Raw genomic sequence first — 27,820 nt, 5'->3', positions numbered from 1 at the left:
AACCCAAGGGATGCCCTTCCCGCCTAAGTCCTTCCTCCTCGGCCAATCACAACTTGAAGGCACTCTTGATTGACTGCATTGGGGGCGTGGTTTTTAGTAGCTCTCTGGGCGTGGGCTGCCCACATTGTTCCTGAGCGGTGAATGCAGCAGCTGCATAGAGAGCAACGCCCAAGCCGCCCATTCATCTGCTCCCTGCTGCTCTGCTTGTATGTGCTCAGCTCACATAGCGGCACCGGGCAGCGCCACACATTGCCTGCTGAAAGATCTGTTGCTCTTCGCAAAAATTGCGCCTTTTGCCCTAATGCTTGATCTAGGTATTATGTTCTATGCGAGGGAGAGCAGCTGACTTTAATGTGGGGGGGATCACCTGCTACAGTCCTGCGGTAAGTAGCTGCGATCGCTGGGCGTTCCTGATTGGGTCTTTGGTTTCCTGTTGCAGGGGCTGCAGAAATGATTTTCCTATTTATTCTTATATATACAAACGGGGGTGGGATATTGTAATAGTTGAAGCTGGGTTTTTGTTTCAGTTTTGCTATGCTGTTTGCTGTATTAGAGAAGGAAAGTTGCCAACACTATTTATGGGAACTTTAATTGGGGCAAATAACTGTGGTGCTAGCCCTTTTCCCTTCCCAGCTGCAGTCTTGTAAATCAACCCACTTGTTAGTATGGTTCTGCCGCCCCCTGCGGAGTAATGAGTTGATGATGTTATTGATTGATGTGATTCTGGGCTTACCAAGCTGTGACCCTGTTGTTGAACTACAGCTGGGTGCCAGCACCCTCCCAATAGGTTTAGGTTGAACATCTCTGAGGTATGTGCTAAAGCAACATTTTTCCTCCAAGGGGATTTTTTAAATCTGGGGTCCCAGGGCTAATTCCGTGCCATCTCTGTCATGCCCTAATACAGTGGATGTTTAGTAGTGCCAGCCCAGGATAGGACATTAACATTGGAATTTAGGCTGGTGCCTATTGCCATACTTTGCCCAGTCTGCCGTTATATGGGCAGGAATTGAAATGATGGGAAGGCTATTATGACTGGTACATTCCTTGTTCTATTAATAAAAGGAAATCTGATTGTGAGCTCTTGCACCAAGATAATCACTGTCAGGACTGTGGTAAAAGAGGAATTTTGACCAATGCACTCATCTCAGGGAGAACATGGGAATCAATTACATATTAGAATGATGTCGAAAGCAGAATTCTAAGACAATTTGCCATTGATCTTCATTTTTATTTTTTTTTTTTGTGGTTTTTGAATCATTTACATTATTTTCTGCAGCTCTTGACTGCTATCTGGTTTCTAGGCATTAATCACCCTAGCAACCAGTTTTGAAGCCAACATGGATTAGGAGAGGACCTGAAAAGAAAAATAAGCAATAACATATAAGAATCACAATAACATTCAGCTTCACCAATTACTGAAGGGACCCCCCCAGACCCCTGCAACACAGCACAGCCCTGTTGGGTATGGGATGTTGCTCTCTCATTGTCCTTGGCTGACCCTGGCTACTTGCCTGTAACAAACCTCCTCTGAGCTCTATTGATGCTACCAAGGAGCCTATGCTGGAACGATATGTCACAGGCTGAAATATTGATGGGATGACGATAATGCAATTAAGGAGAATTTGCTTTTTGAGGTCTCTCTAGGCTTTCCAGTGTTTTGTTCATATTGCTATGGGGGAGGGTCTTATGTCAATAACAGAGCAGTTCTCTAAGGTTTCTGCTGCCGCATCTCTTGCTGTGTGATGTCATGTACCTACCTGTTGGCTGCTGATTCATTGCTGTGCCTCCCGGTACATTGCAGAGCCACAGCGTAGAGCAATAGAAAAGCAAACTGGGATATTTCCAATATTACCAATATTAGTGCACTGGGCGGGACCCAAGGCCAGCAGCTGCATGGGGATTCAGAGAAAAGAGTAAGAGGCAGCAAGCAGGCCCAGCCCCAGAGAAACTTCCACACCTGAGAGTCACCAGTCATATGGTAAAAAAATCAGAAATATTGTGGCTACAGGTAGGAAGATTGTCTGTGGTTTTTAAGTTATATGTGAATGTATCTGCTATTTAGCCAGTAATTTCCAGACTAACTTCTGCTACATTGTTTCAGGAGTCAGAACCAGAATTGCAGTGAATGTAAACAGCCAGTCAGATGCTGCTTTTTAAATTTACAAACAATTGAACATGTTTAATGTGTATTGGAAAGATGTGTTACTGCATATTCTCTTTCATTATTCAAAAAAAGCACTTTCTGGTTAGACTTTATGTATTAAGCTAAATTCACATTATGATACATCTGCCCCCTAGTTTTTTTTTTTTTTTTTTTCAGCAGGATTTGGATATTACTTGTGTGCCATATTACTTGTATGAACTGTTTCCTACACCACTCCCTTTAGGCTCACAGTGTAATGAAACACTTCCCTTAAAATCCCTCTGCTTATCATAGTGGGAGTTTCACAGATAGTGGGTGGTTCACAGATTCTCTTGAAAGCAGAGGGACGTCAAGTCCCAGAAATCCATCACTTCAGTGATTTAAGTGGAACAAGGTGATGGTGGGGTGAGATCTGCTGAATGTAAAGTGAAATTATAAAAAAAACATAAAAAATGAGGACCAACTGCAAATTTTCTTTCTTAGTATAATTTACAGGGTAATATTCAAAGTTAATTTAAAGGTGAACTATCCCTCTACTGCCCGCTCATGGGCTGATTATTTTTTATTATACTCTTTGCTGATTGGTTGGATATTGTACCATGTGGCTACACAAACAAATGGCAACTGCACTGATTCACAATCGCCCCCCCCCCCATCCCCAATCCCACAATCTTTGGAAGGGCCCGGCGCAGAGTAGAAAACCCACCCGGATACCATAACTGTACCAGTTCATTTCTTATTTTAGCCAATGGCTGTTGGTTTCCATATCAGAATACTTCACTGTTGAGCAGGACCCTCTTTATACCTAATGCATCATTCAGTTTTTGTATGCTTAACATGTATATCCTTCTGTTGTACAACACTATTGCATATGTTGGCGCTTTATATGTATGTGTACATAATGATTTTCTAGATTGACTTCAAGCTTAAGTACCACTTAAACCCTCATATGTAATAAAAGGCACTAAGTTTGCCCAGGAGCAGTAACTCATAGCAACCAATGAGATGTTTGCTTTTAAACAGGTGACCCGTAAATTCTACCTGCTGATTGGGTATATGATATGGGTTACTGCTCCTGGGCAAACTTAGTACAGGTATTGGACCCCTTATCCGGAAACCCATTATCCAGAAAGTTCTGAATTACAGAAAGGACTTCTCCCATAGACTCCATTATAAGCAAATAATTCTAATTTTTCTCTGTAAAAATAAAACTGTACCTTGTACTTGATCCTAATTAAGGTACAGGTATCGGACCCCTTATCCGGAAACCCGTTATCCAGAAAGCTCCGAATTACAGAAAGCCCGTCTCCTATAGACTCGATTTTAATGAAATAATTCAGAATTTTAAAACTGATTTCCTTTTTTTCTCTGTAGAAATAAAACCGTACCTTGTAATTGATCCCAACTAAGATATAAATAATCCTTATTGGATGCAAAACAATCCTATTGGGTTTAATGTTTTATTGATTTTTTAGTAGACTTAAGGTATTGAGATCCAAATTACAGAAAGACTCCTTATCTGGAATACCCTTGGTCCCGTGCATTCTGGATAATGGGTCCTATACCTGTATAATTAATCTTTATTGGAGCCAAAACAATCCTATTGGGTTTAATTACTGTTTAAATCATTTTTTTAGTAGACTTAAGGTAGGAGATCCGAATTAGTGAAAGATCCCTTATCCGTAAAACCCCAGGTCCCAAGCATTCTGGATAATGGGTCCCATACCTGTACCCTTATTACATATCCACCAAAGAATGCGATTTCTGCCTTATTTATCAGAAACATTGCAACCACTGCTTTTGACCAGAAAATGCTCAGTTGTTTATTTTCTGGCCCAAATTGCCCATGAAAAAGAAAACCCTTTGTGTGCTATTAGCTTAGCAAAGGCTGCAGCTGGGAAAAGGGTTGTTTCTAAGTAGGTAGGGCTTTTCAGCTCATGCAAACCTTGCAGCTGGAATGGAATGATTTTTTTTTTTGGTGTTTCTTTATATTTCCTGATTAAACTAGGCGCAGGCCCTCGAGTGCCTATATTGTAAATACGCCTCTGTAGAAGGCAGATTGTAGGCTTCTGCTGACAATACACATAGCAGCTGCAATGGTCACTGTGATAATCATGCAGCCTAATCACTGGACCTGTTTCATGCTAAATCAATAGTTTTGACATATGTACATTTATCATAACAGACAAATGACAGTGGTAGAGTATGCTGTAAGTGCAGGTTGTTTGAACCATGAGGTTGAGCAGAGCTTTGTGTCTTCTCATACACAGAAAGGCTTAGCAAAATGTCATGGCAATAGGGATCTGAGTCAGAGCAGATCTATAGATAAAAAAAGTATGGTCTCTATGCTGCTAACGACTGCCGTTAACCATTCTGACAATAACAAAGTTAAGTCTCTGTACCTCAGGAAGTGCTAGGAATCTCCTGGGAATAGCAGGAGGGGCTGAGAGGAAGGAATAGGCTTCCCCATTACATTTCCCATCTCATGAGACACCAATACCAATGGTTGTACATGGGCACGACTGCACAGACTTATGTACACAGTGCATACCCACTGTTTTATATGGAGTTAACACAAACCAAATAAACTGCACTTAATCATGTCACTTGTCACGTGCCTCATTGTTCTCTGATATTTGTAGGTAATGACACCTTATATACCTCCTATTTTAAAAGATAAAGATATAGAAAGTCACACATTATGGTAAGGAAAATAAATGGAAATCGGGTCAGACATGTATTGAGGTTGCATTTCAGTCCGTAATGCTTTACTGGGTCTCCTTCCCTATTAAGATCCCTGATTATGGTAAAAGCCGTTCATTTATTCAAGGACATAGTATACCTAAGGAGATGAGAGATTGCAATATTTCTGGAATTTAGGAGAAATTGTCCATGACAGCTGTAGGATTTGAAAACTTCATTTGGCTGGATTTTACACGCAGTTTTACTTCCCTGAGTCTTTTCTGCTGACATAGAAAAGGTTGATCTGCTAATGTCTGTCCCCTCTTGTGTGCACACTGACAGACAATGGGTCAACCAAAGAAAATCCACTCGTTTGGCAACTTCACCAATTCTTACAGGGTATGGCCAGCTTAAGGTTGATGGTACACAACTTGTTTTGAATTATGTGGTGAGAGCCTTTAGCCATTGCCACATAGGGCAGATGATTTAAAATATTCCTGTGCAAAGAATTTAAGCTCCCCTCTTTAATGCTTTCACTTTTCTTTTACAGGCGAAAGGGGAGAACATTGTATCTTCTTCATCCCCGGGCTTCATCCCCGCTGCACAGTATAATCTTCTAGGTACACCTTAAGTAGTAGGTAAGAAAATCCGAATGACACAGATGTAAAAATCATAAAACCTTTAAACTTCCTTTATTAATACATAGCATTTGCAGCAATGATGTCTTGAGTTTGATGCAGAGCATTGGAATGTTGTGCTGTTACGAGGGTTTACTCTGGGTACCCCTTACTTACTTTCAAAGCAGGTTAATTGGTTCCTGGTGCAGTTGACCCTTTTGTGTCTATATTCCCTGGTTTGCTTGAATGAAACATACCTAACACCTGACAGCGCCATTAGCGGTGCTTTTCAGGGCAAATAGCATAGGCATTACAACCTTGCTTATTGCCATTTAGAATTATAACCAATGTACAATCATGTTTATTAATCAAGCCATAAGCACTTCCTTTAATAAAGGTACTGTTTTTGTTTTAAGGGTACAAGTGAAAGAAGCCACTAGGACCGAAAGAAGGGTAAGTTTACAGACCTGCTCACAGCCTTTAACATAGTGTATTGGAACAAAAACTGTCTAGGATATGTGGGCGAGAGGTCACTTATCAATAAATAAATGCAGTGAATAATGTACCTCCTATTGTAAAATATAATGAGGCCAAAGGATAAGTTTTTATTCAGGTCATGCAACTTGGAGGTGACTTTCTAATATCGAAAGAAAAAGTATGACCAACAGAATTGCACCTTCCCCTCTTTAAACCGTAGGGAATGAGTTAACTTGCTCAATTAAAACGTAACCTTTATTGAGATTCAAAGTGTATAAAATAAAATATAAGGATGTGTTGTGCAGAAATAACAAAGCTGAAATTTACATTAAACTATAGTTGGTTTAGGCAGGACCAACCAACCAGACTCCCAAGAGATCGGCATTTAACAACCATTATATATGCTAAATAATAAACCAGCTCTGTTTAACTACCAAAATTGCCACTGTGTTACCAAAGGATTATCAGAGGGTTAAGGTATTGTAAACAAAAGAGTTGGTATGTAGTGCATATAAGGTTGTTGCGCTGCTTGATTATGGGTTGTGGGTAGTTAAATGGCAGGGTGTATTGGCGCGTTTGTAAGTGTAGCTAAATAAGGAACTCTCCTGAGTGGGCCCAATTGTGACCATACAACATCATCACCTTGAGTCCTATACTACTGATCTATAAACCAGACCAAAATACCAGACCATTATGCTCCAAAGTCACTCGGTGACTTAACCAAAACACCACCCACTGCCACCCCAATAGCCCTCTACAGCACCCAGCCAGTCACCATTATTAAAGCTAGAAGTCCTGCCTATGCAAAACTAAAAAGCGTCTGATGCGGGTTTTGCCCTCCACACATAGGGGCTTTATCAAAGGACTTTCTAATATCCTTATATGTTACTGCAGGGGTACATTATTTATTAATACACAAGTTTCAGTGAGTCATGTGACGGAACAACATCATTAAGCATTGGTTATAACTGATGACATCACTAAGCAGTGTTTATAAGAATAGAATTTACAGGATATATATTAAGTAAATAAACCCAATCGTTGAAAAATCTACCCTGAAGCAGCCGCACAGCTTGGCATTTAAAAGATTAAATACTGAAATATGAGTGGCTCTCCGAACACTATAGGTATGGAACTGAGTGCAAGCAGGCCCAGTGATTTTGTAGGCGCCCATGACAAAATTGTATAGCACCCCCCCTGCCACTATTTATAGGACTGCTTACATCACAGTGCTAGTGAAGCTCATAGAGAATGCCTCTTAAGCACCGCACATATGTATACCTGCAAATAGGCAAGAAAGATATATCTTGTGCAAGTGATTAAAATAATCTATGCTGTTATACTTTCCTGTCTGTTAAAGGTGAAGTAAAAGGAAGGTGAACCCTACCCTGATTTTCAGCAGGTTAATGTCTGTCTACCTCTATTAGTTATTCAAGGCATTGTACTCCTCAGTGTAAGAATGTGGGACACAGAAAGGCAAGTGATTTTCATTTAGCCTGCTTAAAACTGCTGTTGTAATATTTGTCTCTTCATTTCTATGAATTTATTTGCCTGTGTACGTGTCACTGTCAGGAAAAGAGCAGGACAAATGCTCCTACTAGAGGAAAGCAAGCCCTGTTATAAGTGTGTAGTCTATTATTAGGAGAGACCTTAGGGGAGAGGAAGGAAGGGAAGTGTCAGAGTAATGTAATGTTGATATACTGTTGTGTTAGGGTGGGGAAGAGGGGGAAACAGTATAAGTGTATGTACCACGATATGCGTGTTTCAATTTTATGGGTCTTTAAATTACCTTTTCTTGCACTATAGCTCTCCGGTTAGGTATTTAAGGGTAAAGACACACAGAGCTACTAGTAGCAGCTACTTGTCATGGCTACTAAAATAGACAATGCTGATCATTTACTGATAATTGTCTCTATGTGTGTTTTAGCAGAGTCAATTCTCAGTATTGTCTATGGCAAGTTATTTTCTGGAGTTTAGTAGCCGTGTAAAAGAAGCTGCTACTAGTAGCTCTGTGGGACTTCACCTTAAATTGTTAGCTGGTTGCTATGATTACTGTCCAGCAACCAGTCAGCCCATATTCACAGGCATTTACTAAATAAAATCAGGGTTCAGTATACTTCTAAAGGTATTTATTAATGGGGTGGTTCACCTTTAAGTTAACTTTTAGTATACTATAGAATGGCCTATTCCTACTGATTATAGAATTGGTTTTTCATAAAAAAATAAATTATAGTTCTTGAATTATTTGCCTTCTTCTTCAGTCTCTTTCCAGCTTTCAAATGGAGGTCACTGACCCCAGCAGCCATAAACTATTGCTCTGTAGGTGAACAATTTAATTGCTATTGTTACTTTGTATTACTTATTTTTCTATTCAGGCACACCCCTATTCATAATGTATTAGTTGTTCAAAGCAGACACCTTTTATTGACATGTTTGTATATGAAATGACATGCAATTTGATACAATGCCCAGAACATTGGAGCTGAAGACCAGTAGATGTTGAGCTGGTGTACAGTAGATCATATCAGTTAAGAGGTATAAATACCAAGATATATTGACAGTAGTATGAAAAGAACCCTTTCTGTTATATTTAGGGGTGGCACTATTGCCTCTTATTCCAGAACATCAATCCCAAGGTGAGCTGATCTGTAACTACTAAATTCTTTCCTAGGTGGAGAAATATATTGTTTCTAGCACAAAGAAAGACCATTATATATACATTTTATAAAATATGTATGCATTTTTTCCCCTTTATGGCGCCTAGAATGAGGTACCTTTCTCTGTCAGTGCACACAAAGGATTTTTATAAGTGGCCTTGCAATCCATTCCTGTGTTCTAGGCTTTGGTTGGCGCCATGGGTGGCGAGATCATGTCTCGTTTCTCGGGCAGTAGTCATTAAGCTATTAATATGGGTAGTCCCAACAGATTGTCTACATGAGTCATTTAGTGACTGATAATAATAAAAATTGAATGGGGTGGGGGGAGTAGTATTTGAGATTGTCTGGGCATTCGTAATGATAAGGAGATATTCCACTCTATGTTTTAGGACAACTAGACAGAATAATGTGTATTTCTAAGTACAAAACAAACTGATGCCAAATAAGCTGCTTAATAGTACAAGACCTAAAAAGAACAAATTTGCATCCATAAAAAACACCATAAAGAAAAGATTTGTACCATGCTTAGCATCAGTTTTGTTGCACCTAGCCATCTATGCCATAGCAGTGTGAATGAGCCACAAAGCACAGCTGTATAGATGTAAATTCTTGTCCCAATCACCTGTTTTGATGACAGATTAAGCCTGTTCCATAAGGACTCTGTATTAATGATTCCTTTCAGTGGTGTGACTTTTGAGAGCTTCCTCTATAGCTGTAATTACATCCCTCCTCCCTGGTCAATCTCCTACTTGAGAGCAAGAGAGGGGGTGGGACCAGCCCCCACGTCACAGGGGGAGTGGGGACTTGACCAAGGGGTCCGCTTCCTCTAAAGCTGTAGCTGCATCCCTCTTCCCTGGCCAATATCCTATTTGAGAGCGACTGGCCAGAGAGGTGGGTATGGCCAGGTGGAGGGCACGACTGGGTGAGAGGGTTCCTCTGAAGTTTTTTTGGGGATGTGGGGGCAGGCGGCGGCTTGCGCTGTATTTTTTTTTTTTTTTTCATTTTGACCCAGGCACCTACAATCCACAACACTGATACACTTGTATTTATCATGCATGGCCCAGAAAGGGTTAAATCTCAGCACCAGCAACAAAATAGCATATTCTGTTTACAATAGCCTTTAGTTGTTCAGGTCTTTAAATCTATATTACCACAAGGGTTCTGTTTTGCTAATTATTCGTTATTGGATTGAATCTACTCTGAAGGTCTTTTCATTTGTTTAAACCAACTGAACCATCTACAGCCTTTTGTATGGTTTCCATGTATTCAGCTCATAAACCAGCGATTAAGCTACTGTACAGATATGTACCTGTACAGATATGTACCTGCGCCATCCGGTAGCTTGTGACAGAAATGTAGGATCACTGCCTTAGCACAGTGGGAAGGTGGCTCTTGCTGCTGACAATAAAATATGGAATGACTTCAGTTTTGGCTTATTTATTCCTTTTAAAAGAGATGCTAATTGGCCCCAGTGGTGTAACTCATAGCAGTTAATGTTCAGATTTCTGTAGTTAAACACAGTGTCATAAGTATTACCTGAGTAAAAGCAGTTGGCGTTTCTAATATATTCTTTGGTCAACTGCTGCTTGGATCACAAAATAAGAGGCATGTATTAAAACATTTATTGGTCTACACAATACCCCTTAATTGTTAGTACAGGTATAGGACCCATTATCCAGAATGCTCGGGACCAAGGGTATTCCGGATAAGGGGTCTTTCCGTAATTTGGATCTCTATACCTTAAGTCTACTAAAAAATCAATAAAACATTAATTAAACCCAATAGGATTGTTTTGCATCCAATAAGGATTATTTATACTTTAGTTGGGATCAATTACAAGGTACTGTTTTATTATTACAGAGAAAAAGGGAATCAGTTTAAAAATTCTGAATTATTTGATTAAAATGGAGTCTATGAGAGACAGGCTTTCCGTAATTCGGAGCTTTCTGGATAACGGGTTTCCGGATAAGGGGTCCGATACCTGTATAAGAATGATAATACAGGTATGGGATCCATTATATACGTTATACATATGGGAAGGCTGTCTCCCATGAACTCTATTTTAATCAAATAATTCAGATTTTTTTAAAAAAAATTCCTTTTTTCCCAGATTTAAAAAAAAAAAAAAAAAAAAAAAATTATTTCCCCTTTCTCTGTAATAATAAAACAGTACCTTATACTTGATCCTAACTAAGAGATAATGAATCCATACTGGAGGCAAAACAATCTTACAGGGTTCAATTAATATTTAAATTATTTTTTTAGTAGACTTACCAAGTTATAGAGATCCAGATTACAGGAAGACCCCTTATCTGGAAAACCCCATGTCCCAAGCACTCTGGATAAGTGGTTCTATACCTATATTACATATTTTATTATCATTTTAGTATGGAGCCATATTATCAATTGAGCAATATGCAGATCTTTATCTGAACTCCCATTGTTTCTTGTGTCTGGCACTCATCTCAAAGCTCCGCTAAGGGCTCTGGCACACGGGGAGATTAGTCGCCCGAGACAAAACTCCCTGTTCGCGGGCGACTAATCTCCCCGAGTGTAAGTCGCCGGTGGGATGGCACACGCGGTGGCGCGATTTCGTGCAAATCGCGGAAAAAGACTCGAGAGTCTTTTTTGTCGATTTCCCGAAATTGCGCCGCCGCGACTAATCTCCCCGTGTGCCAAAGCCCTAATGGTATCATTGGGCCTTTTAGGTCTCACACTAAAGAAAAATATAATTTCATATGGGTTTCAATGTTATGTTATCCCTTCTAATGTCTTTTCCCTTGGCCGGTCTGTCTGTTATCAGTAAGCACAATGAAGACATTGAAACATCAGATGTTTTGGTGACACTGCTAATGGAAGCATCTCTCTGTGAATCAATACTCTCTCCGCAGGCCCAGCCATTTAATGACAATGCGGCTGTTATTTTTAGCTTAAGTGGCCCTCTCCTCTCTGCCTGCTCTAAATGAAAACACTTTGATCAGTTTAGAAGAGATCGATCAAAGATGACGTTGCTGTTGGTGCTAGAGTTCATTGGTACCTGATACCCCCTCTGTGCCAGCTCCTACTGACCTTGGGCAAAGTGGTGTCTCTCCCTGGGCCGCTAAAGGCGGAGCTGTGTGAGTTTGAACCTTTATTCGCATGGAACAAGAGAGGAAAGGTGTTTTAGAGAAGTAGGAAGAAAAGTACTGAGCCATTGCTTGGAACAATGGTATGAGTTGGCATGGAGATTCATTGTTGGTACAGTATTGGGTTTATGGTAGGTTTTTTCTCTAGGAGGCAATTGAGTTTGTTCTCTATTTACATTATGAAGAAATGGAACTCCAGAAATTGTCTGATCTAGGCGCATGTTTCATTAGAGGTTAGAACCTTAGTAGAACTTCTAACTGTTGATTGTGCTTAGACATGTACCTAGGGCCAAATGATTGGATAAGCCCAATATCGTTCAATTTAGGTGGGCATATGGGGGAAAGATCCACTCGTTTTGGTACGGTCTCCAAATGAGCGGATCTTATAATGCATGGCCAAATTAAGCCAGCTCAGATTTGGTTTGGCTAAATCTCTATAGAGCATTCTTTACTTTGCCTGATCTAAAATCTTTGGATTCCTTACAACAGGGGTGGGCAAACTTTTTGGCTCAGGGGCCACATTGACTAACAGACGGGCCGGACCGGGCCGGGACAGCGTTACGCCCGGGGCTGCCATCAAAAATTATGGGGCCTCTCAGCTCCCCCCCAGCATCCTCCATGACCTGCGGCTCCCTCCTCCAGCAACCCGCTGCTTCCTCCGTCCCGTCCTTCTGTTCCCCGGCTCCCCAGTGCATTCTTTTATATGGTTGCGCCCCGTGCGTGCTGACCCTGTGCGCACGCACGGGGCGCAACCAATCAGGGCCCGGCATTCTTTTAAGGGGGCCGGATTGAAAGGGCTGACGGGCCGGATGTGGCCCGCGGGCCGTAGTTTGCCCACCCCTGCCTTACAACCATATAGAAAACAGAGAGTTTGTTTATAGATATATATTTGTTTATATGATTGAATAGGGGATGTAAGGCATGAGCCTTAAACTGCTGCCTCTTTTATAAAAGAGGCAGCAGTTTAAGAGACTTGCTAGTCAAAACTGACTTTAAAAATTATGAAGGTAAACAAAAAAACTGGCTTTCCACGTACAAAAAACTCGGGTGCTATAAATGCCCGGATTGTGCTACCTGCAGGTGCCTACTGTGCGGCTCAGATTTCCCACATCCACATACGGGCAAAAGGCATAAAATTCCTTATAGACTTGGCTGTCTTTCTACCTATGTAGTGTACATTATTACCTGTCCGTGTGGCTTGTACTACGTGGGCAAAACAATTACCACTTTGAGAGAACGTATCGGAAACCACCGCTCCGCCATCAGCAAAGCACTGAAAGAGGGTGAGTCCATCCAGCCGGTCGCGAGACACTTTGCAAATATGCGACACCCCTTGCCTACATTTAAATGTATGGCCATCGACCACCAGCCTCCCCTAGCAAGAGGTGGCAATAGGGAGCTGGCTTTACTCAGAAAAGAATCTCGTTGGATACACAAATTGGACTGTGTCGCTCCACGTGGTCTGAATGAGACTTTGCCCTTAGGCTGCTTTATCTAAAGTTTTATATTTTTCCTCTTTCTGTGAATGAACTCTGATCTGCATCCGTTTGCTAGCCCTTTGGCATTCTTTTCCACACTATGATTACTTGCTACCATTTTTTTCATGGTTTCAATTTATCTAGATACATTTTGTTACTATGTATTCTTTCCTTAGCAACATTGTTGCAATTCTTTCTGCTGGGTTTAGGTACTACGTATACTATGCACATGACCTCTGGTGGCTACTCTGGTTATTGCGATTCCTTCTGTATAGGTGCTACATGTGGGTAGCTGGCGTACCCATGCCCCTTCTCTGCATTAGTGTGTATCGCCCCGCGGGGGGCTTCTCTTCCTCCTTAAGTCTGGATAGGTCCGCTGTACACCCGGGGGGTAGGCGTTTCCCCCTTTCCCCAGGTACGAGTATAAGCCCTGCGGAGGGCTTTGGCACCCGGTATGAATATATGCCCTGCGGAGGGCACCAATTACACTGCTATCTATACCTCCAAGTGTGAGCCCTAATGTTGGTTCGACGTGGTCCTCGGACCCAATATTTTGCGCACCCCGATTTTGGCATGCTTCTCACTAATTTGGGGGCTATTGCAGAGACACTGGGTTCACCTTTACGGTGACCCAGATGTCTGTTGCTTATATGTGCCTCCTGGGAGTTGTATGAATCTGGCACACTCCTGACTAACCAGTGAGCGTATGCGGCGACACCGGGTTCATTATTATGGTGACCTGTGCGTCTGCCGTTGGCTCCTTATATATGATCCCCCTCTCTAGACGGCTGAATACGATGTGGCCCACGATGCCCATTCACTTCTGTGGGGTTGGTTGCCTAGCAACGGCGACGCTAGCAGTATGCTAATGTGCTTTAAGTTCCGTACCTTGGTGTTGGTCTATTGTACTAGCGGTTCCTGCCCAGCGCTATGGGAGCAGAGAGTGGTTGGGGCTTTTCATGTTTTGCAACCTTATATTGCTACAAAACGACCAGCTATTGCCATATACTGAGATCCTTTCATTTATGTACCTTTTGGCCCTGGACACATTGTCCTTATATGTCTATACCTATAAACACTTTTGTAATCGTTTTTTCATGTTTTTTTTTGTTTTCCATTTGATTTTGTCACTTTATGTATGTGTTAGTGGTTGCCTAGCAACAAGCTTGGCGCCCTTTTGTGCTTAAAAACGTTTGTACTACACTGAGATGTTGCTGTCCCTGATGAAAGTTCCAGATAGGAACTGAAACGTCGGACTGAATAAAGCCTCACATTTATTCATCTACACCTTTGTGATTTTTCATATGAAAACCCTGCGTGTGCTGTCAATCCTACCCTGAGTATCTATACCTCCTGCACGAGCACCCAGGTATTATCTTGTTCTTATGGTGTGCATATATATATATAATATATTGGATGATGTTTATAAGGTGAAAACAGAGGAGACAAGGGCAGCATTAACAAGCTGTATACCTGCTGCCATGTTTATTGATTATGCTTCTGAAAATAGTTCACTTCACATAGGAAACATTATAGGATCTCTAAACCCGCTGTCTAGAAAGCTCTGAATAGAGCAATGAGCCCTAAATACAACATACACACACAAACTGGCAGATATATAGCATTCTGTCTCATCCCATGGGTATGTAAATTAGTAGCTGCCACTTGTAGCTGGCTGTTTTGCGTGGTTCAGTTAACCAAACAAGACTATTAGGAACCATGTCAATCTATAAGGGTCTGAAGTAGCCCTGGGCTGACATTAGGTGGAACAGTATGGAGCTGATTAGTCCTCTCGGTCTGTTTTAGTGTTTGGTATAAAATAAGCAGAATAGTTCAGCAGCAGGAGAACGTCTGGTCCAGTTTCCTCCTCTGAGAGTGTTTGTGAGGAAATGGCCTTTGGAAGGGGTCAGACTGGAGTCTTTGGAGGTTGCTTTGGAGGTGAGGGAACGGCAACTGTGCAGGAAGTTTTTAGTTACAAATCTGTGAAGCATGGCGGTATTTTGTTGCTTTTTCACAGGCAATTTGTTATGTGGTCTCTGGTATGGTTTCTTTTTACAGCTTTTTACCAGGCCCCCAGACATTCCAAATCCAAACTTCTCTTGCTCTAACTGCTACCATCTGTTGTTTTTTTTATTTAGGACATAATGTACAGTTTTCTATTGAATTATGACATCTTTTAAATTATGAAAGAGTAGCATTTATGTCCATTTCCTTGCCACTTTTTTATTGTTCTTTTAAGCCTATAGATTGTGGAATATATAGCTGAAAGCAGGGTTGTCTTTTAAACTTAAATGATACCAGGAAACCTTACCTTCGATTACCTTCCAGAACCGCAAGGCATTGGTCCAAAATAGGAATTCCGACACTCCACTAGGCCCTACTGAAAATCTCCTTTGTGTAAAGGCCTGCAGGTTACCCACACGCTATTATTTATTATATGGCTTCATTTTTGTAACCGCTCTGTACCTGCATCTGTAATGGAATGTCCAGTTTACTTGAAATGTATATGTCTGTCTCTTGCAGAGGGTCTTCAACAATGACGGAGTACAAGCTGGTAGTGGTCGGTGCTGGTGGCGTGGGGAAGAGTGCACTGACAATCCAGCTTATACAGAACCACTTTGTGGACGAGTATGATCCTACCATAGAGGTGAGAGGCTTTCTAGGATAAAGAAATGTAAATATATTAAATTTAATGAAACCAGTCAGAAAGTGTTTATAAATTACCACCATATTCCACAGTGCTGTGCAATTGAAAGGTGTATGCACTGAACATATGGATTACATACAAAACTACAACCTATACAAGAGTTAGGCCAGTGATCCCCAACCAGTGACTCGGGGGCAACATGTTGCTCTCCAGCCCCATGTTGCTCTCAGTTGCCTCAAAGCAGCTGCTTATTTTTTTAATTCCTGGCTTGAAGGCAAGTTTTTGAAGTTTGTGAACTGCCAAACAGAACCACCTGTAGGCTGCCAGTACACATAGGGGCTACCAAATAGCCAATCACAGCCCTTATATGGTACCCCCAGGTACATTTTTCATGCTTTGTGTTGCTCCCCAACCCTTTTTACGTTTGAATAAGGCTCACGGGTAAAAAAAAATATTGGGGATCCCTGACTTTGGCAATCTTAAAATCTTTACTTGTATGATCAGCCTAATGAGAGAGTCTTTGCATGACTTGGCCATCCACATGGCAGGCTGTTTCCTCGTAAGGATCTTTGTTGACACGTGAGCTCCTTAATACAATTGTTGGCTGGAGGGGTGCAAACCATCAGTGACAGACATTTGGTTTACTAGCTTTTTAATAATATTGGGGGGGTTGGATTGTATTTTTCAGGGTGTTCCTAAAAAAATGTGTAGTTTTAAAGTGAAAGTCAAATATAACATTTTGTAAATGGGCAGGAAACCTTTATTCTAAGCAACTTTCCAATATATATTAATTTCAAATATTTGTTGATTTGAAATTATTTGTAAATGTAATTTTATTGAAAGCAATATCTGCGAGGGTAGGGCTGATCATTGTAACATTACTTAAGGGGGTTGTTCACTATTAACTTAACTTTTAGCATAATGTAGAGAGTGCAATTCTGCGAATTTGCAATTGGTCTTCATTTTTTCTATTTGTAGTTTTTTAGTTATTTAGCAGCTATCTTGCTTGGGTCCAAATTACCCTAGCAACCAGGCTTTGATTTGATAGAGAGACTGGCCTGAATAGAAAGATAAGTAACAAAAAGTAAACATGACAATAAAACCTTAGTCTCACAGAGCAATAGTTTTTGGCTGACCACCATTTGAAAGCTGAAAAGAAGCAGAAGAAGGTTGCTTAGAATAAGCCGTTTTATAACATTCTAAACGTAAACAACCTCTTTAAGTGGTACTTGTTGTCAAAACTGTCAGTGCAGCAAATGGCAACACTTAAATTCTGCTTACAATACCAGTTACTTTACAATCAAAATAAATGTAAACTAATTTAACATGTTTCAATTATATGTAATCTTTTGAAATTTAATGTTCAAGCTCTCGATTGACAAGCTATAGATTTAGTGTAACCCCAACAACAGAACTGGTTTGCAGGGTGTTTTTCAGGCCCAAAAAAGCAAGGCATTTTTAATTTGAACATTGTTAAGCCGAATGGCTACCTGGTCAGTAATCTTTATTAAATGCTGAAATGGAAAGAGCTGATGCAGAAAAAAGACAGAGAAAATCCATTAAAAATGCCCTGTAGTATAGAAGTGCAGCATCTGGCTACTTGTGATTGGGCTATCTGCTGATAGGGAACATAAAGGTAGGAACATATTCTATTTGGATTCCTTACATGTTTTTTCCATAGCAAGCAAAGGAACAAAACAACCAGTTCCATTTTGAATTTATTCCACTGTTTTCATTGTGTCTGATCATGACTTCACAATGGAACTGCTTTCGGATAAGCTATTGTTTCACCACTGTTGGGGGGGTGACATCTTTTCAACTTGCAGCGCAGTAGTAAAGAGTGACTGAAGTTTATCAGAGCACAAGTCACCTGGCTCTTACTCGTGAGCCACAGTCAAATGTTAAAAGACTTAGAGAGCAACACAAGCATCATAAAAGTTCATGGAGGTGCCAAATAAGGGCTAAGATTGGCTATTAGGCAGCCTCTGTGCACACTATCAGCTTACAGGGGGCTTTATTTGGTAGCAAATCTTGTTTTTATTCAACCAAAACTTGCCACCAAGTCAGGAATTCAAAAATAACTACCTGGTTTGGGGGCACTGAGAGCAACATCCAAGGGGTTGGTGAGAAACATGTTGCCCCTGAGCCGCTGGTTGGGGATAGTGGAGAACATGAAGCCCCCTTAAATAAAAAAAAAAAAACAGCACTAACAACATTATATGTTGTACAGTTTTCGAGTTTCCTTCAGGTTTCTACATTAAAGGCATTATCTCCATGTAAGTACATTCCAGCTCCCCAGCTAATACAGTATTGCTCCAAGCGAAAGCTTTGATCCCATATGGGGAATTCTGACTTCCTTATAAGCAAATAGTTTTATGTTGCACTTTTGCCTCTTTGATCAGAAGATTTGTCACTTTTATTGTTTTAATAAACAGTTCAGGCATCTTTTCCTGTAATTGCAATGTCTTTCATTTACATGGAACAGATGGCCCCCATTTTCTTTACTTTTCCAAAACTGTGTTGCTAAGAAACAACCATTAATGTTTGCCCCCCAATCCTTCTCCCTCTCCCATTGTCCTCAGGATTCCTACAGAAAACAGGTGGTTATTGATGGAGAGACGTGCCTCTTGGACATCTTGGACACAGCAGGGCAGGAGGAGTACAGTGCCATGAGGGATCAGTACATGAGGACAGGGGAAGGCTTTCTCTGTGTCTTTGCCATCAACAACACCAAATCGTTCGAGGATATCCACCAGTACAGGTATGTGGCTGCATTTATTTTATTTTTTTTGTGCATAATTAAAGAAAAGGTATATATTTATCCTCTGCACGTCTGGCTGTGACTCCTGAAAGAATGGGAGGGAGAGGGGCCTTTCTACCTCTGCTTAGGAAAACTACCCCCAGAATGAATAATTAACCAACCGATAGTTTATATTATGTTAAGTGACATGTTAAAGAATCTCACCAAACTGGAATATATATATCATTAAATATTGCCCTTTTACATCCTTTCCCTTGAGCCGCCATTTAGTGATGGGCTGTGTGCTCCCTCAGAAATCACATGACCAGAAATAATGCAGCTCTAACTGTAACAGGAATTAGTGTGGGAGCAAAAAAAAATGAATGCCCATTCATTGGCTGATGTGGCCTAGCATGTATATGTGCCTTGGCTTGTTTGTGTGCACTGTGAATCCTATGATCCCAGGAGGCGGCCCTTAATTCTAAAATGTTCTATTTAGCAGTACCCAATAGCCCATACTATTAAAAAGTAGTTGGTTTATGCAATGTATGTTTACATTGTTTTGGGGGAATAGTTTTCCTTTAACATGGTGACATCACAGATGACTAGATATTGAGCAGGTCTAGCGCAGTACTATCCCTCCAATATTTGGCATAGGACAATAAGACCAACAGCAACAGTTAAATATTATAGTGCACTGCGGCTGGTACAGGGCAAACTTCACCCCACCTGTACGTGTTCCCAGCCAAACTCACAGCCCATGCATCACTGTACGTTGTTTTCAAGAGTCAGAACCAGAAAAGAGAAAGGGATAAACATACACTTTCACATGCGCAGTTTAAGCTGGTTTCCTGCTACCTCCAACTGCACATGCGCAAGCGGGGTCCGTATCGGCAGAGAGACCTGTAGGAGGTTTGCTTGAAGGGAGGATGTTGCCCAGGTACACTGCTGCACTTTTAGGTTGGGGTTTGCAATAGGGACAGTTTTTAAAGTTAGAGACTATGCGATAATTGGGAGGTGAGGGGGGGGGGGCGAGACAGGCCAGTTAAGGGGGCTTTTATAGCCAGGGGGGTGTAGTTCTCCTTTAACCATTGATAGAATGTGTTATTGTTTAATTGTGTAGGGAACAGATTAAACGAGTGAAGGACTCCGATGATGTCCCAATGGTGCTCGTGGGTAATAAATGTGACCTTCCTGCCCGCACAGTGGAGACTCGCCAAGCTCAAGACTTGGCTAGGAGTTATGGAATTCCCTACATAGAGACATCTGCCAAAACAAGACAGGTAAGAATTGCTGTATTGCTTGAAGAAGACTGAGGAGGGGTGGGTCCAACAGTGGTATAGAGGAAATGAATGGCATGTGGGTTTGGGGTGTAAGCATAAAAGGCAAAACGGAATGTCTCTTATTGCTAAGTAATCACAGATTCTCCCCCTGAGTCTCTTATACACTTTATATAGTTATTTTTAAATTCTAGGAAGATTATATAATAAAAGGCATTGTTAGCCCAGGTGCAGTAACCCGTAGCAACCAATCAGCAGGTACCATTTACTGGTCACCTGTTTAAAAGGAAACATCTTACTGGTTGCTATAGGTTACTGCTCCTGGGAAAACTTAGTATCTTTTATTACATATGGGGGTAAGTCCGCAGTGTAGAATGCATCTATTGTATCTGACAATTTAGCTGGTGCCCCTTAAATAATGCCTGCAGTTGTTTGTGGTGTGGTGCCCATATAGGACCAGTTAGTGTTTTTAAGATTATTCCTGTTCCTTATGCAGGGGGTAGAAGATGCCTTTTACACATTGGTGAGAGAGATCCGGCAGCACAAATTACGGAAGTTGAACCCTCCTGATGAGAGTGAAAAAGGCTGTCTGAATTGTAAATGCGTAGTATCCTGACTAGGGTGAGTATAGGTACATAAATGGGAATACTGAGGTGTTCTGCATAATGCCTATTTCTTATATGCATGGTAAACCAGACCTCTCTTAGCTCATGATACCAGTACAGATATATAAAAGCATTGCTGTATCAGCCATTCAGACATATTAAAGGAGAAGGAAAGGCTAATAAAGAGTTAATCTCAAGCTGCAAGCATACCTTCAGTTCTCTCAATAGTGCCCTTAAGTCTCCCCATATTTCACCTGTTCAGATGATCAAAAGCCAAACAGGAAGAAAAAACACTGAGCTGTGTAAAGAAAGTTCCCATAATGCCTCACTCCTGCACCGAGAATGAGACCAAGTGTACATGCTCAGTTAGTTAGACTATGAGTCAGCTTCCTGCTGATTGGCTCAGATCCACATTCCTAAAGGGGGGGAGTGAGTTCTTAGCATTCTAGAGGGAGGGGGGAGCAGGAGAGGGGAAAGAGCAGAGAGCTGCGTGTCTCTGGCACATGAATTACAGACACAAGAAATCTTTTGACAGAGAACTCAGTGCAGCATTTCTGTGAGTGCTTATGGCTGTATTTACATAGACCTTTCTGATAAAACTTACTTAGTTTTTACCTTTATTTCTCCTTTAAGTGCATCAAATAATTGTTACCCAATATCTTCCTCTAACTTCCCTTCAAGCTAGCCTTCTGGTGTGTCTTAATAGGCAGTGGGGGTTCCCGAAATCTCACTGCAACTTACCCTTGTGCTGGACACCCCTTGTGGATATCATGCTGCAGTTTGGGACCCTTGTCTCTATAGTTAGTAATGGTTTAAAGTGCAAGTTCCAGTTAACAGAGTAGTACTTAAACTGACCACACGAGGGGGCTGTAACTACACAGGAGAGCTAAATGACTGTAATAATATTAGATCAGAAACTGAAAGGTATGCACTGTGAAGTACTGTAGTACTGTCTATAAATAGTTTCATAGTCCACACACACACACATTATACATACTTAACACTATTATGATATGTGTTGTGCTGTATTTATAAGCTTCATAACCTTGAAAAATGCAACTTGGCAGTAAAAATAACATATATTATAATTATTTCACAAATGGTATTTTTTGGGGGGCCTAATTTATTAAGAATTTGGGGATTTTGTAGAAAACAAACTGTAAGTCTAAGCAGTGTCATTCAGTGTCTACTGAAGCAAATTTTCTATTTCTTTTTATGTACTGAGGGTTACGCAGCGTTACCACCCCAGTATATTCAGATTTTCCCCTAGCCCCCCTTATGTAAGTTTAATTAAAGGAAGGGCGACCTCCATCAGCTGCCTTCAGAAAGCCAATGGCGGGAGCAAGAATACCACTGGCTCCACAACCCTCGGCATGTCCAGATCAGTGGCCGGGCTTCAGTTATATCTGAATAAACTGTATTTATAGGGGGAAAGTCAAGTCAGACAGGTGAAGGAAGTTAGCTTCTGGTGAGCCACACTGCAGGCAGGCCTACAGGAAAAGCAGAGGACTTTAGAAACACAAATATCACTTGAAGCAATCTAAATGGCTGTTCATAGTGAGCTTGCCCTACAGGGTGCTGTCATGATGACGGATTCCTTTAATCTCTTTAAGTGGCTTGGAGGGCATCACATGGGCATATAAGGCCAAGCAATTGCCATGGTAAGCAGTTCCTTAGTAACACTGCTGGCAAACAGATCAGTTCTTGCCACTGCAAGCAGTTATATGCTACTACAGATGTCCACAATAGTTTATACCTTGGACTCTCCCCTACCAGTGATGTCACACACACATGGTGGCTGAGGCCCATTTACGCTTTTAAATGCTACCTTGCCCCACTCCCAGCCACTCAGGCTGCAAGCACAATGGCAGTTTTTGCCACTTGAATGCATGTGTATGCTGTATTTGAGCACCTCTTGACAATGATGGGGGAGATTCTTTGTGGACTGATGTTAAATGCATTGTAAGTTCAGTCAGTGTACAGCACATGCTTATAGACTTACTATGACGCATCTGAATGCATTTGATAGGGTGAGTATTTTTAAGGCAGTTGCAGTGTTTCCAATATCCATTCCTAATAATAAGTAAAAGCCTCCACACCCAGGCATGTGTAACCTTGAACTCATCTATATTAGCATTGGCTCTCTAGGAAAAGCATAGGCATTGGTGCTCTCTTTTTACCTATGAGTCAAATAAATAATGACTGTAATGCAGAATATGGTGTTCACAGGTGTGGCCTCAAAATATTTATAATAATTTGTGAGCACACAAATTAAAAAGACACACTCACTGGGTTGTTCCATTGGTCTGGGTGCAGCCACTTCAGACACTGGTATGTTTGTTAATTCTGTTTAACCCTAAACAAACAGGCAAGCTCCACTCCTTGACCCAGGAACTTGATGATGTTCCATGTAATTCCAAATATTTAAGATAATTGGCACAGGTACAATCACAGGTCAACAGTCTATGAAAGTGGGGGGTGCTCCACACCCAATTATTAAATATAATTTAGAAATAGAACACCATATCATTATTAAAAACGTTTGAAGTCCATTTATTGTGTCCTTTGTGACCATGTATCACAAATTTCTGGTGCGCAGGCAAAAACTTCACAATTGTGAGTTGTAGTTCAACAATATTGCAGTAAAGGACTGTAAACTGTTGCACAATAATACCAACAATGTGTTGTCAACACTCCTCAGAGTTTCAAATCACTCCTCCTCTATGCATTTATATAGTTACAATTGTTATAACCCAGGCACAACTTCTTCAAGTTGTAGTTTAGCAATATGCAACGGAGGAGCCCTCCTCCATATCTAATTGTAGTGTGGAAATCCTGATGCATAGGTAATATCCTGTAAACACAAGTTGTGAGTTGTTATAGTTCAACAATATACGTAAAAAAGTCCAAGGGTGCCAGCACTCTTGAATTTGAAGGCTGAATTTTAATTGTATATATATATTGAGGTGCTTAGCTCAACCTAACACCTCACAGTGCGATTAAGGTCTTATTATTATCCACTGAAGCACATTAATCTCTCACATCATATTGTACACAAAGTGCCATTCCCTTATGCACATTGAGGGGCTAGAGAGGATTCCCCACTATGCGTCTAAATAGCAACCAGGTAACATATCCTCTGTGACCGGCTTCAGCACAATATTCAGTCAGTTGGCTGCACAATGAGATAACAGCCTCACACACCTCTCTCCCCAACTGTTACACTAATTCCTCCATGGGAATAAAACTGCACTTGTAACTTCATATATCAAACTGATGTAAGTTTGGTTTGGTGGTTTATAAAACCAACCAGTGACATTTAGGGGGTTTGGCAATTACATCAGAGACAGGGCAATGAGTTTGCAGCTGGGACCCCAGGTTGGTACAATCCCTGCCCCCTCAGAGCTTTTTTGAGGTTTCAGAGCTCAAGAGCCCAGGAAAAGAACTGCTGATTGGTTCAAACCACACAGGGGGCAACTGTTGGATCGAGTGAAATATAGTTTATTGTAACTTTATTTCTTTATTAAGAATTAGCTCTTGCTGACATATATGCATATAGTTATCCAAACTGTGGGCAGTGTACCCAAAAATATTAATAGTGCATTAGAATTTAACATGTAAACAACATAAATGTCTTTGTCTACCAAGTGATTAGTATACAAGGTTTCTGGCACTTTTGGCTCACAACTGGCACTTTGCAGCATCTTTCTCCCACATATTCTTGAGTACATAGAAAAATGATTATAATTACAGGGTATAGTGTTCTGGATTAGGGTTTGTTCTGTGATTTGGATCTCCATACCTTTAGTCTACTAAAAATCATTTAAACATTAAATAAATCCAAGTACAAGATACTGTTTTATTATTACACAGAAAAAGGAAATCATTTTTAAACATTAGAATAATATGCTTATTATTGCCTATATGGGAGATCGCCATCCCTTAATTCAGAGCTTTCTGGATAATGGATCCCATACTTGTATGAATATGTTTTTGCCACATATGTATGTGATTGCACAAACTACCTGACACAGCATAAAATCAAGTGAGCACTATTCATATTTTGGAAAATACCAGAATGCACTGTCAGTGTTTTTATGTGTTGCTTAATGCCAATAATAATCTGGAAACCTTAACATTGGATGTTTTTACCGCATTTCTGCAAAATCGACCGAGAATTGGTAGTACATTGCCTCCCCATTTCTTTAATGTAAAGACAAAATGTCTTCCATGGCAGTGCTGTCCAACTTATTACATGCAGTGGGCGGAATATTTCTTATATAGCATGTTTGAGGGCCAGATCAATTTAAAAATGTAAAATGGTGCATTGGAGCTTTTGAGCAGACTGAGGGGAATAAAAGTTCTTTGTAGGGCCACAGCCTGCCCATGGGCCTCCAGTTGGACAGCCCTGTTATATGGAGTATATTAATTATTGTGATTACCCAAACTATATGACTTGTAGAGACTTCGGAATACAAACCGTACGAAACGTACAGAGTATGCCGCGTAGGCATATAGGAGCTGTATTGCAAACAGCTAAACTTTAATTGTCACTACTACTTTCTAATCTAACAGAGGGAGCGCAGAGAGAAATATATGTAAATATTGGTAAATGTACAGCTTAGCAGCTTCATTCTTAGTTCCTTGTCTATGAGTGTTTACATTGCCAGCGCTTTCCTTTTATTGAGGTCATTGTATCACAATTTGTTTTACTTCTCCGTTTCAGGTTTTCGGGTCATTACTTGGCCAGATAGTGTTTTTCCTGCTCTTCCTCCAGACAATAGCGATCAATGCCAATTTCGGTAAGGACTGGAAAGATAGAGTGAGGCTATAAAGTTAAAGAAGAATTTCTATGAAGCCAACGTAGGATCAGCCTGGAAGTTATATTCTGATATCCAATTAATTATACCATGGATTATAATGTCACACCGGTGGGAGTTACTCTGCCAGCAAATGGGTTATTATCATCCCAATGAACAGTAAATGACAACAACTGGGGGCAAATGACTGTAATGACTTGGCCATATTGTATTTATTGTTGCTGGATATTGCACTTCAGGACCGGAACTGAAAGTAATTCGAGAGTTTGTAATGAAAGGATTGTTTTACCAAATGAATGAAAGAGATTAGTTACATCTTGCAACATCCTACACAGACGTCCGCTATAATGTTTTGGGCCCAGGGCCAGTTTAAAAAAGAGCTATTTGCCCAGGGCCCCCCAGGATAGGGGGGGGTACTAGCACATTTTTCATCTGGGATCATTTTTGGCAGAAGCATCAAACAGAGGTGACAGACCCCTCATATTAATCAACTGGATGAGCTCTATATTATGGTTGTAGTATCACCTTTTTTGTCATGTTTCTGCTCCCAGGGCTCATCATGGTGCCACACCTGGGGATCATGTCTACTTCAGTAAGTGCACAGACCATTACTTCACTGCCTGCCTTACTGCATTGAACTTCACATGCTTGGAAAAAAAAAGGGAATTTTTGGGAGCAGCTGGGGCTGCATATGCACAGGCCCTGGGGAAGGGAAAACCAACTGCAATGAAAGTAAAAAGCTACGCAGCAAAGTTATCAAGTTCCAATCACATCCTTGATTGTAAAGTAAGACTGATGTTTTCCTTTCCCTTTCTTTAAAAAAAATAATTGAAAAATAAAAACACTAAAAAAATTGATATCAGTAACACCTTATGGATAGTTTCAGCCGAAGCCAACCTTGTCCCTGATGTGTTTAGGAGGGAGCATTGTTTCCTTGATCCCCATTAACTACAGATGGAGCACACCTTACTGAGGTCTCTCGCTCACATGGCTTTATCTTTATTTCAAAGCAAAACTAGAGACTGCACTCAAACCAAATTCATAACCATTTTCACTCCAACACATTATATGGTATATATACACATTTTGTACTTTCTGTGCTTCTCATACTTGTTCTTCACATCCCAGAAACTCTTATCATTCTATCTTACATTTTATTTTCCCCACTCCTCCCACATCTGCCTGTGTATTATCTGCCTTTCCTCAATTCATTTTCCTCATTTACTTTTATTTGCTCTCCTTTTATGTAAACTTCTACTTATGTACACTCATTCTTCTGCCAACTTTCTATGATCCCATTTTGTTCTTCTAACACTCTTTCCTGCCCTTTTTTATTATTTACTCTATCCCACCATGTTTCTTTTCCCTCCTTATGTTCTATTTTCACAAAAGTGAAATCCCTGCTCCCTTACTGAGCTGTTGGGGCTGTTACAAGATAGGGTTGTAACCACCTTTGCCTATAAATTGCCAGCTATGTCTGGGGCCGGAATTAAAAGAATTTACTGGTAATATAGTTGTCAGTAAATTTGTAATGATTAGGGATTTGTAAAAACCCGAATCCACTCCGATGGATACGGCTGAATATCGAACCGAATCCTAATTAGCATTTGCTAATTGGGATTGGTAAGGGCAGCGTGCAGCAAAAATTGTTTCCCCCTAACATTTAACCCTTCTGAATGCTAATTTATGCTTATTAGGATCCGGTTTGGCCAGGACCATGGATTCGGCCAAAACCGAACCATGCCAAATCCTGGCCGAATACCGAACCAAATCCTAGTCTCGTTGCATCCCTAGTAATCTTTAAATCCCACCTTCCCTAACCCTCTCCACTGTTTGAGAGGGTCCGTTAGGACAGTCCTACCCATTTCCCTGCCCCTGTGTGACATCACCTCCTACTCCCTCACCTGAAGGCCAGTATTACATAACAGAAAAAGGTGGTGACCCTGTTTCCTGATGCTGAGAGATGCTGATGGCGAGAAGGAAGCTGCAGTCAAAGTTGTCAAAACCATTATGGGGGTGGTCAGACCACATGGCTGGGTACTGGGTAAACATCGCTGACCACAGTGTCAAGCCAATCTGCTTCCCCACAGCTGTACCAGGACTTTACAGGAAGAAGTAGCAGCACCAATGTTTTAGCAGATGTCATATATGTCAACACTTGGCCTGTTCCAATCATAGTCCTTTTCCTCATTCTACCTGCAGTGGATATAAAAAAAGCTAGTTGATGATTGGTTGCTTGGGGATACATTTTCAGTGTTAGTAGATGAGATGCACTGCACTAATTATGGGCAGTGTGGAAGCACATTGTACATTATGAAATGTAATACAAACCCTATTGCTGGCAGATATTACAGAATAGAATGGTGTATATTTCTATTGTATTCTGTTGAAACAAAATCATTTCAGTTTAGATCAAACCTGTAAATTGTATTGTACATGCGTATCCAGGCACATGTTCTCGATTGTATTCTTCCTGAAGGAAATAACAGGAAACTGTATTTATTGTACATATGCTGCTGCAGATTTGCATTAAACGTCTGATTATTCAG

At 40.8% G+C, this 27,820-nt stretch overlaps 1 protein-coding gene across 3 annotated transcripts; it reads left to right on the top strand.

The window, feature by feature from the left end:
• Positions 1-119: 119 nt before the first annotated feature.
• On the top strand, positions 120-27,820 carry hras (Harvey rat sarcoma viral oncogene homolog). Of its 3 annotated transcripts, XM_012961161.3 has the most exons (9): positions 120-383; positions 5,376-5,463; positions 5,859-5,895; positions 7,280-7,395; positions 15,703-15,826; positions 18,409-18,587; positions 19,690-19,849; positions 20,343-20,467; positions 25,178-27,820. In XM_012961161.3, exons 4-8 carry the CDS (start codon positions 7,379-7,381, stop codon positions 20,460-20,462), a joined length of 600 nt encoding a protein of 199 aa, XP_012816615.1. In that variant the 5' UTR covers positions 120-383; positions 5,376-5,463; positions 5,859-5,895; positions 7,280-7,378; the 3' UTR covers positions 20,463-20,467; positions 25,178-27,820.

Source organism: Xenopus tropicalis, chromosome 4 (genome assembly GCF_000004195.4).
Source record: "Xenopus tropicalis strain Nigerian chromosome 4, UCB_Xtro_10.0, whole genome shotgun sequence".
Taxonomy (NCBI): Eukaryota; Metazoa; Chordata; class Amphibia; order Anura; family Pipidae; genus Xenopus; species Xenopus tropicalis.
This window is presented reverse-complemented; position numbering and strand designations above follow the sequence as displayed.